This window comes from Leopardus geoffroyi, chromosome B3 (assembly GCF_018350155.1).
Source record: "Leopardus geoffroyi isolate Oge1 chromosome B3, O.geoffroyi_Oge1_pat1.0, whole genome shotgun sequence".
In the NCBI taxonomy this organism is placed as follows: Eukaryota; Metazoa; Chordata; class Mammalia; order Carnivora; family Felidae; genus Leopardus; species Leopardus geoffroyi.
Genome location: NC_059337.1, coordinates 50021548 through 50037455, shown reverse-complemented (window position 1 = coordinate 50037455; position 15908 = coordinate 50021548). Strand labels below are relative to the sequence as shown.

The 15908-nt window shown below is 37.4% G+C and overlaps 1 protein-coding gene across 6 annotated transcripts in view; it reads left to right on the top strand.

Annotated features, from left to right (window-relative positions):
* The window catches only part of UNC13C (unc-13 homolog C), a 611894-nt gene that overhangs the window by 572471 nt on the left and 23515 nt on the right, over nucleotides 1-15908 (top strand). For 3 of the 6 annotated variants that reach the window (XM_045449689.1, XM_045449688.1, XM_045449691.1), the window contains one exon: nucleotides 13087-13104. The exons of the other annotated variants lie outside the window; for them this stretch is intronic. In XM_045449689.1, coding sequence (XP_045305645.1) covers nucleotides 13087-13104 — 18 coding nt within the window. The remainder of the gene's footprint in view (nucleotides 1-13086; nucleotides 13105-15908) is intronic. 6 annotated transcript variants of the gene reach the window in all.

Genomic DNA, 15908 nt, shown 5'->3' with positions numbered 1-15908 from the left:
GCTTAGGTCATGATCTCACAGTCCCTAAGTTCGAACCCTACATTAGGCTATGACAGTGCAGAGCCTGGTTAGAATTCTGTCTCCCCCTCTCTCTGCCCTTCCCTCACTCTCTCTCTCTCAAATAAAAATAAACTTAAAAAAAGGGTAGTATTTGAGTAAATAAATTAGTGAATAAAGTATTAATACACTGTACCAGAGATATCACAGGGGGATGATTTCAGGTGTTAGAAATACAAATACATTATACATAATTTTTATTCTGATTATATAAAACTCCTGTTAAGTCCAGCTAATAAAGTCATTTTCCACTGTATCTAATTTTCATGGAGCACGATGACTTTCAAAAAAAATGAGGTGTTAGATATATTCCAGAGAGTTCGGCTTAATAGTGGGAAAAAGTACTAATCATGGGAGCTATACAGTAAAGGATGGGATGCCTTTTTAGAGAGTGATGTCCACATGGTAGAAAGCAGTTAAGCTGAGACTGGTCAAAACTTTCCAGGCTTGTTGTAGAAAGGACTCCTGCAATGAGTGGAATATTCTAACTTCTAAGTTAAAATTTTAACTTTTCAATTTTCAATAAAAGTTTAACTTTTCAATTCTAAGATTATATGACATTGATTTAGGACTCTAGAACTTCAGAGTAAAAACCGCATGCAAATCCTGAGTATAATCCCAGAGTTTTTATTCCATCTGGAGACCGGTGCACGTACAGTATGTATGATTTGGATGGATTCAAGTTCTGTTGACTCAAGCAGAAGGAAGCAGCATTAGAAAAGGTTTATTGAAATTTTCCTAAAAGAATTTAGTTTAATTTTTGCTGATTTAGCCCAAGAACTATAAACTTCAAGTTCTAAAAATTGAGTTTTTGTTGATTTGCTATAATTTTTACTACATTTCCTAAATTCTCCCTTCTCTTTTTAGAAAGATTTGGTCACTCCCCTGTCAGACTCTATTTTAAACATCAAGATCAAGCTCCTAAACTTCATGTCCGTTTAGAGGACACCAGGATATATGCCCATATATCACCAGAAGTTAGCGACTGTTAGGCTAAATAGAATGGCAAAGTCCTTCTACTTAAGAAGTACAAGGTAAAGAAGAGAGCATTGTTTCCCATTTGTTTTATGGGTGATGATCAAAGATATCGAGGGGGGTGGGGGGGCGTCTGGGTGGCTCAGCCAGCTAAGCTTCCAATCAGCTCAGGTCATGATCTCACAGTTCCTGAGTTCGAGCCCCGCATCAGGTTCTGTGCTGACAGCTCAGAGCCTGGAGCCTGCTTCAAATTCTATGTCTCCCTCTCTCTCTTTGCTCCTCCCCTGCTCATGCTCGGTGTCTCTCTCCTTCAAAAATAAATAAAAAACATTTAAAAAAAAAAAGATAAAAGGGGAAAAAATACAGAACCAAAATCTAGGCTGTGAAGTCAAATTTGTATAGGGATGTTGGGCTTAAAATTGTCAGTTAAGTAGTCTCCTCTAATTTTTACTTTTCTAATGTGCTTTATGAGGAGGACCTAGCATACAATATTTCCACATATATTTGTTCATGGAAATCCTTTATAAAACTCCTTTGGTATAGAGGATTCATAATACCATTTATAATTTTGATTAGTGTAAAACATATACACATAAGAGTTTGTTTTCCTTTGAAAATGACAGTAGGAGTATTTACCTGTTTTGTTCATTTCTGTACCCTTGGTGTCTGGTGCTCGATAAATATTTAATGAAAAAAATTAACAATTATGCTATTGCCACAAAAAAAAATCCAAATGGTCTCCTCTATTAGTCTTCTTACCTCCCCACTTCTTCCTGATTTACCCCCTCATAATAAGCCTCAGACCTTACAGTAATAGGAGATTTTAGCATTTATCAAATATATATGTATTCATGATCTTACCTGATCCTCACAGAAACATAGGTAGAGAAATATTATCATTCCTATCTCATCAATAGAGAAAATAGAGGTTCAGAAAGGTTAAAGAGTCACTCAAAGTCTAGTCACTACTGACTAAAACACAAATCCCTTTTTCAAGATTCCACATCCAGGATGTCCTCTACTAAACATGAGCATTTATGCCAGCTTTGCAGTTACAATCAAGGAAAGATAAAGCCTGAGCAGTTTCCGCTACATTTGACTTTTTTTGGCTTTGACTTGTATCTTTTATAAATCTGTGACGTAATTTCTATTTCCTCAACATCTCCTTGCAAACATTGTTACTAGTTTTATCTATAATAGCATAAAAGGTAAGAACCTTTCCTCTAACCCTGGTAACACTATCCAAGTTTTGAAAAATAAGATTCTCACGGGGTGCCTGGGTGGCTCAGTCAGTTAAGTGTCCAAGTTCGGCTCAGGTCATCATCTTACAGTTTGTGGTTCAACTCCCACGTCAGGTTTGTGCTGACAGCTCAGAGACTGGAGCCTGTTTCGGATTCTGTGTCTCTCTCTTTCTCTGTCCCTCCCCTGCTCACGCTGTGTCCCTCTCTCAAAAAATGAACATTAAAAACATGTTTTAATTAAAAAAAAAAGAAAAATAAGATTCTCCAATTATATTTGATGAGTGTGGATCCAGGATCCTGGAAGAACCTCAAGAAAGCAATTGTCCTTACAGTAGTCAAATGTTTAAACCACCCAAAACACATAGTTGTATATACTACTTTTTAAAATCTCCTTTAGGTGGCCAGTGTTTCATCATTTAGACAGTAAGAACTTCTTCCCTACTTCTAGTCAAATTCTCTGGGCATGTGTTAAGTCTATTTTATCTATGTTTCTGACTCTTTGGAAATGAAGGACCTCTGGTCTTTTCTTCCTGAGTCTTACCTATAGAGTAAGGAAAAATATTGTCTTCTCATTCTTTCTTTCTTGCCTATCCCTAACCATTGCAAATAAATCTGAAGAGAACAACAATTAGCTATACTATTTAAATTAAAGACACTGAAAAGATTAACTTCCTCCTCTGCTTTTAACATGATTGAGTGATTTAAAAAAAAAAAAATTTTACTGTTCATTTATTTTTGAGAGACAGAGTATGAGTGGGGGAGGGGCAGAGAGAGACCGAGCCACAGAATCTGATGCAGGCTCTGAGCTGTCAGCACAGAGCCCAACATGGGGCTTGAACCCACAAGCCATGAGATTATGACCTGAGCCAAAATCAGATGCTTAACTGACTGAGCCACCCAGGTGCCCCTTGAGTGATTATTTTTGTTTTTAAAAACAGATTTCATAGGTGTAACCTAGCAAGCATATGGTCATTTATTAACCCCTTGTTCTACTAAGTGCTTTAGCCAAAAAGAATAATGGGTACCATTCCTATTTCAAAGTAGTCTTAATTCACCAGAGCATAGTAGGTAAGCATGGGACTAGAAGAGTGTCATTTCAAAGTAGCACATATTAGTGTAGGAACATAGTAAGCCCCGGACTGTTCCTTGGTCTTGTTAGAGTGAGGTCTCTCTAAATCCCAAAAGAATAGAGTTGTTATCCAGGGAACACTGTGTAGTAAAGCAAAGTCTAGGGAGGGATATTCATGGAGGCCTATGATTTAGAGAAGAAAAGGGGATCTTCTATGAACACAAAATGGTATCACCAAAGGCAAAGAGATAGTAACAAGCAGGCTGTGTTCAGGGTAAGAGGCAGCAAGCCAGATAGGCTGGAGCAGAAGGTCTATTTGGAGAGCTCAGGTAGATGAGATTACATAATAGGAGGCCCTTTACATTTCTTTTCCATATAGTACTTTCATATTGCTGAAGGCAGAGTAATTATAACACCTGAATACTCACTACAATTCACTTTTTTGGTGGCTTATTTTTTCAGGTGTTTATTGATAAACAATAAAATTAACTGAGTTATGGAACATCTAATCAGGTTTTTATCTATTATATAAAAGAAGCATTTTTTCTCTTAAAAAATCATCTATTTTATAACTTAAGAGAATTCATAGTTTGATCATTTATTCATTCTTGGGACTGATGTAAGCTAAGTTTTTATCATGGATCAAGCACTATACTAGATGTTGGTGACACAGCATTGAATACTTCAGCCCCTACTGTCAGGTAATCTATAATAGGTTAGATTAGATTAAACTACTGCTTTCTTTCTAGCAATTAATTCTTCTATTCCAAAGAACACCTGGCATGTCATGCAATGGATAGGAGTAAAATCAGTCAAATAAGTGACAAGCATATTTGATGATTTCTATGCCAGGAACCCTGCTAGATGTTACGGAAAATCCAAAGGATAGTATAATTGGGTTTCTGACATCAAGAAGAAAATCTCCTGGGAGAACTGGCCACACACAAAATTAATGGATAGTCCACACCCAGGACTAGCAGATCATTACAGGACAGGAAGAAAACAAAGACAAAAAGCAGGCAAAGTGGTGCAGCAACAGTCTTATTTGCATCAGTGTCTCCTACAGGCTACTCATAAAAAGTAACTTTGACATTCATTGAGTAGGTCAACAGGAAAAAGTGTCTAAGTTTTAGTGATCACAGAGAGAATGAGACATCCCCCCTTGATCATTACCAGTATGTGCTTTCCTTCTGGGGACGTGTGTGAATGATCCAGATATTCATCTCACTTCCCTCCTACCTCTACTTCCTAAAGGAGTTTTATCAGTGCTGTTGAACTTAACAAATCACCCAGGTGTCAGCCTTGGGCCTCCACCATTCATCTAAGACCTGATCCCCCTGAAAATGAAGAAGTGGAAGTAGAAAAAGGCAAGGAAAGAGTGAAGGTGAGAATGGCCTAGTCTTTACAATCTATTGCAGTGATTTCTAGTCATCCCCCTCCCACTGTCCCACCTGAGAAGAACAAAAGGACTGACTTGTACACTCCCCCCCACTTCACTCTTCTTGTGATCCCCTAGTCAGCCCCCAACTCTTCTATTTCTGCCCTCCTCACTAGCATCTTCCGTCACTGGTTCACCCTGGCTTAGACTCAATAGGAAACCCTTTTTCCATCAATTAACAGCTATTGAGAAGAGATCAGCTTCTTCACTGCCTTCAAAGGACCAAGAAAGCATCCAAAGAAAGCAAAGCTCTAAGTGGTTTCCATGGAGCTTTGCAGCCTAGAAATATAGGAGATAGCTTTCTTTCTAAACACCTTAATTATCATAATAGCTCTTTAACACACTACTCAGAATAATAAACACAAATGTTTCTAGTTTTTTACAAGAATAGATTAATTTCACCAGGCTGAAAGGGAGAAGGTTAAAAATAAGGAGGTTAAGAGTAGGAAGAGACTCCTATCATCCCAAAGCAATCTCATAGAAATGAGACACTAAGAATATAGATTAAGTGGGCACCATCATTCTAACGTCAAGTGAGTATTTTAATGTTTTTATTTTTAGATGTATTATCAATGGATCTCATGGTTTTTAAGTATTTTTTTACCTTCTAACTGTAAAATAGATATAAAGAACTTCATAAAAAATATAAAGACAAAATCAAAATCAACACAGAGGGAAAAACTGAGAGCTTTCCCACTTAGGTCAGGAACAAGACAGGGATGTCCACTCTTGCCACTGTTAATTCAACATAGTGTTGGAAGTCTTAGCTTCAGCAATCAGACAACACAAAGAAATAAAAGGCATCCAAATCGGCCAGGAGGAGGTCCAACTTTCACTCTTCGCAGATGACATGATACTCTATATGGAAAACCCTAAAGATTCCACCAAAAAACTGCTAGAACTGATTCATGAATTCAGCAAAGTTGCAAGATATAAAATCAACACACAGAAATCGGTTGCATTCCTATACACCAACAATGAAGTGACAGAAAGAGAAATCAAGGAATCAATCCCATTTACAATTACACCAAAAACCATAAAATACCTAGGAATAAATCTAACCAGAGAGGTGAAAAATCTATACACTGAAAACTATACAAAGCTTTTGAAAGAAAATGAAGAAGACACACAAAAAATGGAAAAAGACTCCATGCTCCTGGATAGAAGAACAAATATTGTTAAAGTGTCAAAATGTCAATGCAAAAGCAATCTACATATTCAATGCAATCCCTATCAAAATAACACCAGCATTCTTCACAGAGCTAGAACAAACCATCCTAAAATTTGTATGGAACCAGAAAAGACCCCGAATAGCCAAAGCAATCTTGAAAAAGAAAACCAAAGCAGGAGGCATTACAATCCCAGACTTCAAGCTGTACTACAAAGCTGTAATCATCAAGACAGTATGGTACTGGCACAAGAACAGACACTGAGATCAATGGAACAGAGTAGAAAACCCAGAAATGGACCCACAAATGTAGGGCCACCTAATTTTTGACAAAGCAGAAAAGAATATCCATTGGAATAAAGACAGTCTCTTCAGCAAGTGGTGCTGGGAAAACTGGACAGCGACATGCAGAAGAATGAACCTAGACCACTTTCTTACACCATACACAAAAATAAACTCAAAATGGATGAGAGACCTAAATGTAAGACAGGAAGCCATCAAAATCCTCCAGGAGAAAGCAGGCAAAAACCTCTTTGATCTTGGCCACAGCAACTTCTTACTCAACACGTCTCCAGAGGCAAGGGAAACAAAAGCAAAAATGAACTACTGGGACCTCATCAAAATAAAAACTTCTGTATAGTGAAGGAAACAATCAGCAAAAGTAAAAGGCGGTAACCGACAGAATGCAAGAAGATATTTTCAAATGACCTATCAGATAAAGGGTTAGTATCCAAAATCTATAAGAACTTATCAGACATAACACCCAAAAAACAAATAATCCAGTGAAGAAATGGGCCAAAGACATGAATAGACACTTCTCCAAGGAAGACATCCAGATGGCCAACGGACACATGAAAAAATGCTCAATATCACCCATTATCAGGGAAATACAAATCAAAATCACAATGAGATACCACCTCACAGCTGTCAGAATGGCTAACATTAACAACTCAGGCAACAACAGATGTTGGCGAGGATGAGGAGAAAGACGATCTCTTTTGCATTGTTGGTGGCAAGACAAGCTGGTGCAGCCACTCTGGAAAACATTATGGAGGTTCCTCAAAAAACTAAGAACTACCCTACGACCCAGCAATTGCACTACTAGGCATTTATCCAAGGGATACAGGTGTGCTGTTTCGAAGGGACACATGCACCCCCATGTTTATAGCAGCATTATCAACAATAGCCAAAGTATGGAAAGAGCCTAATGTCCATCAATGGATGAATGGATAAAGAAGATGTGGTACACACACACACACACACACACACACACACAAAACAGGGTATTATTGGCAATCAAAAATAATGAAATCTTGCCATTCGCAACTATGTGGATGGAACTAGAGGGTTTTATGCTAAGTGAAATTAGTCAAAGACAAATATCATATTACTTCACTCATATGAGGACTTTAAGACACAGAACAGGTGAACACAAGGGAAGGGAATCAAAAATGATATAAAAACAGGAAGGGGGACAAAACATAAGAGACTCTTAAATATGGAGAACAGAGGGTTACTGGAGGGTTTGTGGGAGGGGGATGGGCTAAATGGGTAAGGGGCATTAAGGAATGAACCCCTGAGTCATCGTTGTACTGTATGTTAAGTAACTTGGATGTAAATTAAAATAAATAAATAAATAAATAAATCTCTTGGCTAGGATTGGGAAAAAAAATCAACAAAGAGAACTTTCCAGACACTGCAGAAGCTTCTCCATATGCCCTGTGTCAATTACACACCCATCATCCTTCCAAAGGAACCACTGTCCTTATTTTTGTAATTGATTCCCTTGCATGTCTTTATAGTTTTATACTAAGGAGTATCTTTAGACATTAGAGTTTCATCTTGTCATTCCTTTTAATTTGATGGCTTTTAAATCCCTTTAATTTATGAGTTCCTCCTCCATCTCTTTCTTGCCTTTACAATTTATCTTTTGAAGAATATGGATTGCTAGATTGTAGAATCTCCTAGTCTGGATTTTCTTGATTGAGGATGTAGCAGGTGATTCAGCATATCCTCCTATATTCCTGCAAATTGGCCACTGGGTCCAGAGGCAAGGCTGGACTTCAGTTCCATTCCTTAGGCCAAAGGACAGATTGAAGCAGTGTGGAGGGTGCATGGGGCTAGGTTGCTCCTACCCTTAGGTCCTTACTCTGTTCCTCATGTACTCACCTGTTCTCAGATTGGGCAAATCCCCTCCAAATTCCAGTTGCTATCTCAAGTTGGCCCTCAGGACCTTCCAGTAAGTACCTGCTGGCTGTACTGGGGTTTCCTCATTCTAAAGTCTGTCAGATGTCCCCATCTCCAGTTATTCAAAGGCCTCATGGCTGTTGGTGGTGCCTCCTGCATCCCATCCTCATATTTAGGGGTTCATAGGGCTACCTTGGCACCTGTTTCATGGTAAATACTTTTCTTAGGTATTTGATTTCAGTGAGTAGTTTCCCTTATGTCTTTTGTGTATTTAGGAAGACCCCAAAATTAGACTGCCACTATTTCAGCCATCTTCCCAGAATTCTGTTAGTGATATTTTTTTTTTATCATATAGGAATAGAATCTTGAATTTTTAATGAGAAAAATATTTCATATTCAGGAAACTGCTTTACTGGAAACTTTGGAAGAACATACTTATTATATGTATTAAGAGATGCTTATCAAATTGTTTATCATTTCAAAGTTACACTGCTGTCAAAATCCTGTTTGTAGCATTGCACTCTTTTTTAGCCATTTACAGGAAATACTTTTGTTGCTAATATTCCAGTCCTTATCTGTAGACATTACTACTCCAAACTCTTTCACACACAGATGGTAAAGATACAAAGGACTTTTCTGTTTAAATAAACCTCTTGAAAGCTCACTCCTGAGCATGACTTTTCTCTGACTTCCTGAATACAGCATTTCCACTGTCTTTATTACCAAATCTAAGTGCTCATTCCTACTTATTCTAAGTAGGTACTATGATCTCCCCTGGCCACAGAGGTTCATACCCAGATTTCCAGACCTTTGATCTACTTCTGATGCTTTAACCCTCTCAGCTTATTTATCTGAGACCTAGAGCCCTGCCCATGTCTTTATGGAGTTGGCTTTGTCTTGATCCTACACTGGACTGGCCAGCCCCCATTGTCATCAATGTCCTGGCATTGTATACACCATATGGTATATTATAATGTGGTCTGATTTTTTCCGATATTATATAATACTTGCATGTGTTCTTTAAACATCTCTAAAAGTAAAAGTGTTAAAGAATGCATAGTTTCCCATCACATAGTTAGGCTACACTGTATTTAACCACGTGCCTAACATGAGTAGTAGAATATTTTCAATTATTTTTCAAGAAAAGCAACTACAAGTTTGAAATTGTATTAATTTTTAAACAAGAAAAAAAGTCACAGCTGCATCACCTCCAGATTTAGGCCCAGATTTGCTTGTAGACACTTTGACTAGGGCAGTATAAGTCTTTTGGAATCACTACTATCTCTATCCTTAAGGGGTTCCCCTGACTCTCTGATTCTCTGGAAGCTCTAGTTGCAAATCTCAATTCCAGAAAATAAGAAGCCATTCCTGTGAGGGAAGAGTTCTCTCTGATATTTCATCTCTAAAGCCCTCCTTAGAACACATTGCTTCTCATTCAATACCTCCTCTTCCAGTGCCAACACAGGGCAGTCCTATGGCAGCAATGTCCTGGAAGACAGTTGCTAAATCTAAAACAGCTTTTTTTCTCTATGTTGAGATGAGTAATGTCCTTCAAAAGATGCTGCATCAGCAGGGAAACTTGGCATGGGTTAGGATTCACTGCCTGAGACACAGGTCACAACACCTGCTGGGTAGTGAAGCTGGAGGGGGAGGCCATGAGACAGGTCACAGAGACTCAGGTCAACAGAGATTCCAAAGGAAGAGTCAAACAATCTGCCTCCAGTGCCTGTCAGGAAGACATCATATTCCATCCTTAGGCTGAATTAGATGCTTGAGATCTAAGAGGAGTCACTGTTGGAGGAAGGGCAGCTGAATGGTACAGAGTAGAATCACTGAAATTGGGCCTCAAGGTTCAGCTTCTGAACCAGATGCTAGAGGAAGCCTTCCCTCTTTGAGCCAGTTTACACTTAGTCTCAGTGAAGTGTCCTCTTTTGTGTTCCCCAAGTCCCCTATCTTGCCTGTCATCATAAAAATACCACTAGTTTGTGAGTGCCTGTCTACTTTTCCATTTCTCCTTGAGCCTATGAGCTCCTACAAAGGTTTGTGTGCCTCACTTAGGAGCTGCTATACCTGTAGTTCCCAACCTTGGCAAACCTAAACCACCTGTAGAACTTTTAAAAAATACAAATGCTGGAGCTCTACCCCAAAGATTCTACGGGCTTGGAATGAAGTCCATATCAATGCTTTATAAGTCCCCAGATGTTTCTAATGTACAACGTGAGGGGTGGGAATCACAGACTTAAACCACTTTTAGTGTCTAAAATATAGATGCCCAGTAAATGTTTGATAGATTCCTGAATGAAAAAATAAATGAATGACTCAATGCCAGTTTCAATCAGTTAGGATGCAGCTAGAACAAGGCAGGAACTTGTCTGACCCATGTAACTCCAAGGCTTAAATACTTTGCAAGCAACAAGCTCCTTCTCTTTCCCCTGATTAAGGGGCAAAATTCAAGAACATTTCTGCTGAGTGTAAACATTATTCATGGACAGTGGATCACTGTTGCCTGAAACTGCTAATAATGAGTTTTTGAAGATAGGGAGAATAAACCAGAGCTGGTTGCCGTACCATGGGCAGAGTTTGGTCTCTCTCTTCTTTGGAAAGCAAAGGGCATCTGCCTATAAGACCATTGCATGTCATTGCTGGGCTACCTGTTTCCCCTGTTCTGAGATTTTTAAAAATTTTATTCTATAAAAAGTACATTTATTAAGCAAATATATTCTATAGTTATGGGGTATTGTAACAGAAAATGCAGCAGATTATATTTCTCTGATTCTCTCTCACACAGTGTGGTTGAACCATCTTGCTTTTCAATACAGATTTGAGCAAGGATTTAAGGCTTAGAGTTTTATTCAGAATGAGAATACCTTATGACAAACCTTATAAAGTTTTGCAAGTGTTCACAAGAGACATTATAATTTGAAAGAGTCTGTTTACAAATTTAAGAATGTGTGTGCTCCATACTCAGTCAGTAGCTCATGTCCAACTTTGCGTGTCACTCAAATATTACCATAGGAATTACCTTAGGAATCTCATCAACAATCAAGGGAACCTAGAGAGTCTCTCTTGTCATTTTGTCAGCTTTAATTTAAAAAAAAAGTAAACTTTACTAAAATGCCTTACCTAGACCCAGAGTTCTGAATGCATATGCTTTTGGAGAGACTGAACTTTAGAGATGTTAGCCACTAGCATTTATTATGTGCTAGGCACACTACTAAGTGCTTTACACTGTTCAACCTTTGAAATAACACTATGAAGTTAATACTATTACTGTCCCATTTTTTCATATAAGGAACCAAGGATGGAGAGATTAAGGAAATACTCAAGAATCACACCCTGAGTTAGGAGTTGGATTGCTCTGGCATCTGACTCCAGACCCTGTGTTCTTGCACTTTCTCTGTATTCCATTACTGAGCCCCTAATAAGTTCATGCACTGGGGAAGGCATAGCAGTTATAGAGTGGAATCTATTAAAGTCCTTTATCTTTAGGAAGTTTATAGTTTACTGAATTGGAAATATAAGCGTTTTGTATGTAAATAACTTTAAAAAATATTAAAAACTTTAAAAGAATTATAAATGAAGTTGTGTAAGAGGAGAGAGTTTCCTGGTGGAAGGGTCAAGGAGGGCCTCATGAAGAACATGGCATTTGACTTCAGCCTCAGATCCTGGATGGATTTTTAGGGCAGTGGTATCCAGTTTTATGGCAAATTCTGCATTATGAATGCAACCAGTGGTTGGCTCTGACAGAGATCTAATCCTAAATAGTTTAAACAAAAATGGGAATGAATTATAAGAATGCTGGCAAGTCTCAAGTTGGAACCAAACCACAGGGCATAGGGATGTACTGGGCCATGAAAATTACTAGAAGCCAGTATTTACACTCCAGAACACTGTCTCTTATCTGTGTTTCTCCATGCATGCTTGCCCTTTATCAGAGTCAGATTTAATGTTTTCTTTAGAAAGATAAATAATTTTTAATGTTGTACACACCTGGGAGTTCCTCAGCATTGTTTGAACTTACGAAGTTTTTAGAATGATATAATTGTAAAGAATACAGTTTGGGGGAATTATTTCTGAGGCCCTTTGCTTTTTGTTTTTTTTTCCTGATAGCTTCAGGAAAAGAGTTGATTTGGTAGTTTTATGTGTGTTTACTTCAAAATTTAAAATCCCCTCAAAAATATGTATTCTCCCTTCTTTAGAAAAAAATTATCTTCACTTGTCAGACGAAGTTCATAGTTTCTGCAAGAAAATAAGTATTACCGAAGAATAAATGTTTAATACTGCTTCAACAAATCTAAGGCTTAAGTTAAAGCTAAAATAAAATGAATATATTCCAGATATAGTAAAATCTTGGATTGAGAGTAATTTATTCTGCACATGTTCCACAGGAGGAGCAAATATTTCTAATAAATTTTAATTTGATAAATGAGAGAAGTCTTGCAATACGAGTAGTACATGACACCGAACATCACATGATCACAACTGAGCCAATGGTTCTTCTTTCACTCTCTGTGAGATTGCGGGTGATTGTCTCCCATGCTTAGATGCTTGGTCTCAGGTCATGGTATTTGGCAGAAATCAGTGATTTTTCAGTATGTTGGAAGGTGCCCTCAACTGGCACTAGTATATTTTTTGTCACCCCAAAGCACCTACAGACAATCCTTCACTTTTTCCACCAAAGAGTAAGCTTAGGAATGCTTTGCTTTGTTATGGGTCAGGCTGCCTGCAGATATAGACCCTTTCTTCTGCTGCCTTTATTGCCTCTTAAATTAGATACAGTATATGACAAGAGTTTATTAATACTGTACTGTAGTCAACATCCATGTGAGTGTATATAATGGCCCCCATGCAGAAAAGATTTCATTGAGCCAATAGATAGCAGTGATTCTGCAGTGATAGTGAAAGTCGTCCTACACAATAACCCTCCTCTCTCTTGTCTCCCTCACACCAGCCACAAAGGTTTTCAAAGGTAAGTGCAGATTAACTTGTTTATTTACCTTTATTTGTATTCTCTTTATTATTTTGTATTACAGTATTGTAATCATTTTTATATGAATATTTTTGGGTTGTAGAATGAATCATCTGAGTTTCCATTATTTCTTATTGGGAAATTCACTTTGATATTCAAGTGCTTTGGATTACAAGCATGTTTCTGGAACAAATTATGCTCGTAAACCAAGGTTTTACGGTATTTGCCTTCATAACAACTCATTTTTTTTGCTTTAAATATGAATTTTTACAACAAAAATTAAATAGATCATCGCACCCAAATTAAAATGAAAGAATATAGAGGAATTAACGTTCATAAGCACCTAATACTTGGTAGACAGTGAGTTCAGTTAGGTTACCTTTTATCCTCCTAGTATTATAAAATATATGTGATTACTTGACTTCCACAGATAAACTAAGTTTCAGAGGTGGTAAAATGATTGCCAAGACCACAGCTAATAAATGCCGCAGCTAGGATTCAAACCCAAATCATTCAGATTACCAAAATAGTATCTTCAAATACAGTTATTTATGTTAATATTTTATTCCACTTATCTGGAGGTAGGGAATGCAGTAACATCTAGAAGACTGGCAGGTTTTATATATTAATTATTACCAAATGAAGAAATTATTATTTTTAAAATCTGTACAGTAGCCCAGTTTTTACATATTCCAGATTTCAAAGTTTTATTTAGTGCTGTGTAATGATCAATAAGCAAAAAAGAAAAAAAAAGAAGAAGACAAGGAGGAGTGAAGTCACAGGGGTGTTCTTGCATTAAGTTCCTTGTGTTCACTCTATCTGCTGAAAGTGGAACCATATGTATTCTTTTTCTCTTCTGACAAATGTTATTTATTCTGTCCATTACATTTCCTTCTGTCTTGTTATATTATCCTTGCTGCACTACATTAGATTAGACCACTTCTTGATGAAAAGGTCAGGGCCATGTATTACCAACTCTTGTCGCCTTCTCTGCAGAGGAGTTAATTTGTGTAGGCACGCCTCCTGCGGCATAGCTGCTCCAAAGTAATGGTGAAGTTATGTTTTACTATTTCAACACTAGTCTCTATTTCTTCCATTTTTGACCTGCAATAAAGTCTTCAATATGAAATGAATCTTCACCCTGTGAGCTACTCTTGGTAACTGTGGTCATCTCTTGGGTCTTTGCACTGTTATACCTAACAAAGCTGATTTTTTAATGGCTTTTACTGCTGCTTGAGAATATTCTGCTGGGTGAGCATTCTTGACTGATTACCGTGAGGAAGTGAGCTCTGTCTTCTGCTGTCATCCAGGTATCTATTACCGGATCACTGTGAACATGGGTCTGTCTACCCATCAATGCATATTACTAATTTTCCTCTCAACACTGTTCAATTACTTGCTCACAGGCTGCATTCAGCAATTTGTTCATGATATCTGCTTGGTGGGGTAGATAATGTCCTGGTCAAAATGACAGCCATGTCTGCAAAGTGTGTACTCTCATTGTTAGGGAAAGCACAGGATTCTAAGTCTGTGAACTGAACTCGTCATGTACATTTTCCTACTCTAAGCTTCTGGTTCTTTTTATATATGGAAACATTTTAATTAACAAGTGGTAGATGCTCACTAAAAACAAATCAGGTAATACGAAAGTGTTTCCAGCCCTATCATGGGTACTTGTATGTTTATTCTCCAAGACTTTAAATCATACACATATGAAACTTACATTCTACTTTTTTCCCCCACTCCCCCCGCATAATTGAATAATGTGCATCCTGTTAGGCTATTTCTCATACACATATTTTCATAACTTATATATAGATTTCTTTCCCTCTTTTAGTGTGGCTTCATATTTCATAATAAAATATGATTCATTTGCTATTTTACAATTTATAAACATATAGGTTGTATCTAATTTTTTAACCATTATAAAAATGTTGCCATTAACATCTTTAGTCATATACATCTTTATATAGATATAGATATAGATATAGATATAGATATATAGATACACACACACATATAAATGTAATTCTGTACAAAAGGTTCATAGAAAATGGAGATGACTAGTGTAATATTTTAAGAAACAACCACAATAATAGGAAGGACTTTATATGCCACATACTTTTGTTAAGTCTCTTACAGGTAATAACACATTGAATCTTTACAACATTTGAATGAGGCAAGTGCTATTATTTCTGTTTTACAAATGAGGTAATTAAAGCACAGAGAGATTAAGTAACTTGCCCAAGGTCACCCAGCTAATAGGTGGTGGAGGCTGCATGCAAATCCAGGTAATATGGCTCAGAGACTGAGGTCTTATCTTCTACGCACACTGCATCGTAACAATGTTGCATCTCCAAAACTTACTTTCCAAATATTTTTTTTTACATCAGTTATCCTGCTTTTCAATAGTGGATATTGTCAAACATTTTAGACAATTATAGTTGAAACTATTTTAATATTGGTGTAACTTCATGATGAAATAAAGTTTGGTAGGAGAAAACACAGGAATATAGGATGAGGCAGAATATTATTAATCGCCAAAATGGGTGGTATAAATAAAAATGCAGAAGTGGCTCCAAGTGACATTGAGCAACATAGACTGGACTGACAGGGAAGCTGTGGAGGGGTGGCAGAGCTTGGAGGGGGTAGTACTCGAATACATGGAATAAAGGCTTGTGAAAAGGGATATTGCTGGGTGTGGTGAGAGAGAAATTTGATTATAATTAATGAATGCAGAATTTCTAAGGCCAAGAGTTACCTAGGGAATCTAGAATTTCCTGTCAAAGCACCAAGAGCCCTTG